The sequence below is a fragment of the Acipenser ruthenus genome, chromosome 19 (assembly GCF_902713425.1).
Source record: "Acipenser ruthenus chromosome 19, fAciRut3.2 maternal haplotype, whole genome shotgun sequence".
In the NCBI taxonomy this organism is placed as follows: Eukaryota; Metazoa; Chordata; class Actinopteri; order Acipenseriformes; family Acipenseridae; genus Acipenser; species Acipenser ruthenus.
In genome coordinates, this window is record NC_081207.1 from 29,338,996 (window position 1) to 29,344,178 (window position 5,183).

Sequence of the window (5,183 nt, forward strand, 5' to 3'; positions counted from 1 at the left end):
TATTTGAGACACAAAGTTGACATATTGTGTAATAATATAATACTATAGTGCATTAAACATACCACAAGCATTATCAGGCAAACAGTACGAAACACGTTCAGTTCAAGTCCACAGCAGGGGTGGCCCGTCATCTGACCTACATTATCACTACAGTAATTAAAATTGAAATATTGCCTGGGGGTGTCACAATACCAAAAACAGGTGTGTGGTGTACAGTTTTTTTATTATTATTATTATTATTATTATTATTATTATTATTATTATTATTATTATTATTATTATTTTACAATAACCAGAGAGAAAGATGGAACTTGAACTTCTCTTGTGGTTTCCAGAATCGTATTTGAATTTCTGATGAACTGGCAGCTACAGGAAGTCATACTGTACTTAGTTCTGTGACTTACCATAAACACCCCGGCTTAACCAATACAATGACATTGTGCCCTTTTATGATGCGGGAGAGGTTGTGTAATAACAGAATTCTTGTGTGCATATGGAGCAGGTAATAACTTACATCCTGAGCTTCCTGCAAGGGCCAGACAGAAAGGAGGCCTCACTGGTCTGCAAGATCTGGTACTTAGCTTCCCAGGACTGGCAGTTTAAGGTAATACCCTTCTCTGCGTTGTGCAGGTAACTATGTGCTGTTGTCTGTCTACACATTCAGTACAAAGCTTTTGCTGTTTGGTTAAACAGTTCCCTTCCTCACCAATAGGTTTCATTAACCCCCCCCCCCCCCCCCATAAAAATCCTCCAGTCTCTGCTCAACCAATCATAGAGCTGGATCTGTTAACACGCAGAGCTTTCTCTTCTCTTTACTGGGGGTGCTGCAGCTCAGTGTTCATATCCTTTTTCTTGTAAATTCTTCCTTCTCTGCAGAAGAAGCTCACCTACAGGTTCCGCGCCTCCTCTGTCTCCCTGGATGGCATCAGATGCCTGGGCCGGTACCCCTGCTACAGTGTGGCCATCAGCCACCTGGACAGTTCTTCCTTCTCCAAAGCCATTCTCCAGCAGGTGGCCCTCCATCTGGGACCCCGGCTAGAGAGCCTGTCCCTGCGGGGCAGCAGCATCACAGAGTCCTCCTTCCTGGCCGTGGCACCTCACCTCCCCGCCCTCCGTAGGCTGGACCTGAGCCGCTGCGACAGCCTCTTCATGTCGGGCACATTGCTATCGAAAGAGGAGAGCAGGCAGGCGGTCGGGGCTGCCCTGGAGAACCTGGAAGAGCTGGACCTCTCCAGCCTGCGCTTCCTCTCTGACCTCACCTTCAATCGGCTGACAGGGTGCTTGCCAAACCTGCGGAGGCTGTCCCTGGCTGGCTGCCACATCGCCTTCCAGATCGACCCCTACAGAGGCTCCAGTGCGGGCTACAACTCCACTGCCATGCTCTCCCTGAAGAACCTCCACAGGTTCCTATCGGAGCGGGCCCCGAGCTTGAAGGGGCTCAATCTGGGTCGGACTGGCATGACGCCCGAGGCTCTCAGATCCCTGGTTGACGTGAGGGGCCTCTGCTTAGAGGAGCTCACCCTCCAGGGTTGCAAGGAGCTCACAGACCAGGCCATGGCTGCCCTCTGGAAGTGGCAGCCTGACTTGAAAACCCTGGACCTCAGCTTCTGCACGGAGCTGTCCGACAAGACCTTGCTGGCCATTTCTTCCAATCTCAAGGAGCTCCAGTGTCTGAACCTAGCAAAGAACAGGAGAATTACAGACAGTGGCCTCTTGGACCTCATGGAGCTGAAATGTCTGCAGTCCCTGGACTTCTCTGAGTGCAGCAATGTGAGCGGGGGCGAGCTGGTCAAAGGACTGTGTTCCCCTGTAGCTCAGGCCAGGCTGGTATCGCTCAGCTTCAACAGCTGCACACTCATCACGGTAAGTCCTGGTTTTACTATGAGTTTCATAAGACACACCTGAGCTTGTTACCTATACACTGTGGCTAATCAAGCTCGGAATGGATTAAAGTGCTATGCAATAGGAGTCGTATTTCCATCCCTGTTGCTACACGATCTGTAACTGATCTTTCTTTTCTTGTTCTTGTTATGTCACTTTTTTTCTTCTTCTCTGCTTCTTAAAGGACCTCACCATGTTCTCATTGGCCCAGCTGCTGGGCCCTAGTCTGCGGGTGCTGGACCTCACTTCCTGTCTGTACCTAACAGACCTGAGCGTGCGCGCTATCGCCACCTATCTGCCGGGCCTGGTGGTGCTGCGGCTGGGCTGGTGCAAGGAGATCAGTGACTGGGGGCTGCTGGGACTGGAGGAGCCCACCAAGGAGTGTAAGCCTGATAAGGAGAAGGTGAGAGATGGAGGACAGGGGAGGGATTTCATTGGGTAATTCAACAATACAAATGGCTGTTGAAAAATCCTGCTCTGCGATTGATTTAACAGAGTACCAACCAACAAGCCTGGGGGATTTGTATAGGGGGAATTCAATATTCTAGTTCTGTTTCTCCCTTGGTTAACCTTGAGTTTCAAGGTACTGGGCCCAGGGAATGAACCCTTGAATGCTTGGAGAGTGACATTTCACAATTGCTTTAAATCTTGTTCCTGTTCCCCCTCTTGGTCCTTGTTAGGACGACAAGGGACCCAAATTCAGCTGTAATTTCGGAAACATGGGCTTCTTCTCCCCTCCCAAGAAGTACTTGGAGGAGAAGCCTCGGCGGGTGACGAAGCAGGACCTGGTGGAGTTTCGGGAGAGGGAGGGGGCCTCTCTGCTTGCCCTCCGAGACCTCCAGGAACTCAACCTGACTGCCTGCACCAAGCTGACAGACGCCAGCATCACCCAGGTTAGCAGCGCTGCAGCAGGGCCACGTTCAGGAGCAACAGTCCATCTGCAGGCCATTTCATACTGAAGCAGTGTGTTCAACGGATGGCTATCTGTCTCAAAGTTTATACTGGACTTGCATGTGGGAGTCACCTGGTCTGCATGAGTCAGGTAGAAATGAGCAAATCTAGAGTAAAGCAGTAATACAGTATATACTGCTACACTGACATCTGTAAACCCTCCTAAATTCAAAGATTTGTCACAGGAATGTCCTCTAATTCAGTGCAGTGAAGATGACCTCTGTCTGCTCTGTATTAGACAGTCCTGTTCATCTCTATGGTCTCTGGCTGCTCGTGCAGGTGCTTCGATTCCAGGACCTGCGGACCCTGTCTCTGTCCACGCTGAGCGAGATCACTGACAGCAGCCTGGTCTCGGTGGCCTCTCACTGCCGTGGTCTGACCCGCCTGAACCTCAGCCACTGCCCCAAGCTGACCGACCACGGGCTGTCCATCGCCGCACGCAGCCTCCATCGACTGCAACACCTCCAACTCTCCTGCTGCGACAAGATCACTGACCGGTAAGGAAGCGAGCAGCAGGTTTGATATTACAGTCAAACGTCCTCAGACAACCAGATTGCTGTGTTTTCTTCTCGGTTCCCTAGACAGTGCTGTTGGTGCTACGGGGGATCATCACTCTGTGGCTCTCCCTCTCTTTTTGTATCGGTCGATGCATGTACTGTTCACTGTACACCGTGCTCTGTGGCTCTCTTTTTGCATTGACCCCGTGTGTCTTGTGTTTCCCGTAGGTCCCTGGCCCTGCTGGCGGAGGAGTGCAAGGCGCTCAAGAGCCTGGACGTGTCCATGTGTAAAGAGGTTTCCATGGCAGCGATCAAGCTCCTCCAATCACAGCTCCCCAGCCTGGAGAGCATCCACACTATTTTTGTGGGCGGGGCTGACCTTTCCTTCACCCTCTGAGGAGGACACCGGTCACTGGAAAGAGAGGAGCCCAGGGTCCAGACAGGCTGCAGGGGAACCTGGACGTACCCCACCTACTGGAACTGCACAGCTGCTTGCTGGGTGTTAGGGGACTGGGGTGCTGTGCTGTTGGTGTATTGGAGTAATCCAGAGTAACCCCAGCCTCCATAATCTATCTGGAATTATATATGGCTTTACAAGCGCAGCACTGATATATAAAAAAAGGAATTTTCTACTGCCGCAATACACTTGCAGGAAGCATCCAGCTTCCCCCGTGGTGCTGAGAGGACACTATTCAAATCACATCTCCTTTTGTTCAGTATACCAAACATTTTTCATTTGAAATTGCCCACGCAAACCTGGTCTCAGGACAGAGGAGGTTAAGTGCTTAAATAGATGTCTTTACAAAGCATTATTATTCCAGGAATGAGAAGTAATAATTTAAAAAAGAAACATATCTTTCAGGGATGTAAAGAGAATTGGGGTTTACTTTATTGTTAAGTTTCCGACTATGGTGGAACCAAAGTAAGGGCAGATATGTAAAAAGTCAGATAAATTAATCCTGTTTTATACACAGCTGTAACAATTACTATATTCACACTATTATTGTTTTGCGATTCAGCTTTTATTAGGGAGCTCCCCCTAATCCCTTGTTTAGAAAGATACAGGGTATCAATGCTTGTGACAGGGTAGCTGTCTGCCGTGTGGGCGCGTGCATTCACCGCTGAGTGACAGGCAGGAGATCGAGACAGAGGATGAAGTTAATAAGCCCCGCAGGCAATTTATGCACATGACAAGTCAACACACTGAACAACTCACGTGACACTACCAGCTATGGTAGCGCACGGACCACATACAACACAGTGTACGAAAACTTTGGTGGGTTCTACAATCTATGAACTAATCTTCTCTGTTCAGTAAAAAACTAACGTTGCTGAATAGCTTGATCATGGCAGATACGTGACGGATTACTGTACATCCAACAAACGGCTTACCTGTACCTTCAGGTACCTTTATTCCAGCAGGTTGTGCAGAATCACACGAGACGAGCCCCATTTAGTTATCATGGAGTCTGTAAATGTTTAAGGAACAAGTGATATTTGTATAACTTTGACTACCCTCTTCAATCTATTTATATCAGTTATTTGTTGCCCCAAGTCCCATCTGATCTGTCCTTATTCTTTTAAGCTGCTAAAAGATTTTTTTTGTGTGTTAACAATTCAGTGTAATGTGCAGGTATCACTGCTATTGTTTGTACCCAGGCTACTCTTGTGTTTATGTGGAGGTTTTGCATGTACTTGTCAGCATTGTTCACAGATACTCCAAGATATTCCAGTACTGTAATCAAAATGTCTCGCCACCTTGAACAGTGTCTAGTGTAACTGTAATCTCTGCTGTCCTGTAAGAGATCCATTTAAAACATTATTTTAAACAAATGAAACATTCAAAGCTGGCAG

The 5,183-nt window shown here is 48.4% G+C and overlaps 1 protein-coding gene across 1 annotated transcript; it reads left to right on the plus strand.

Moving 5' to 3' along the window:
- Positions 1 to 213: 213 nt before the first annotated feature.
- fbxl9 (F-box and leucine rich repeat protein) lies at positions 214 to 4,217 on the plus strand. Its single transcript, XM_034040079.3, has 6 exons — positions 214 to 604; positions 877 to 1,863; positions 2,066 to 2,284; positions 2,562 to 2,774; positions 3,112 to 3,329; positions 3,558 to 4,217. Exons 1-6 carry the CDS (start codon positions 494 to 496, stop codon positions 3,724 to 3,726), a joined length of 1,917 nt encoding a protein of 638 aa, XP_033895970.3. The 5' UTR covers positions 214 to 493; the 3' UTR covers positions 3,727 to 4,217.
- The last annotated feature ends 966 nt before the right edge of the window (positions 4,218 to 5,183 follow it).

Bases quoted from the DNA above. Each gene is read 5' to 3' on its own strand.
- fbxl9 (XM_034040079.3), top strand. From the start codon at position 494: ATGGAGCAGGTAATAACTTACATCCTGAGCTTCCTGCAAGGGCCAGAC. The intron at 605-876 runs GTAATACCCTTC...CCTTCTCTGCAG, and splicing joins CCCAGGACTGGCAGTTTAAG to AAGAAGCTCACCTACAGGTT. The intron at 2,775-3,111 runs GTTAGCAGCGCT...CTGCTCGTGCAG, and splicing joins CAGACGCCAGCATCACCCAG to GTGCTTCGATTCCAGGACCT.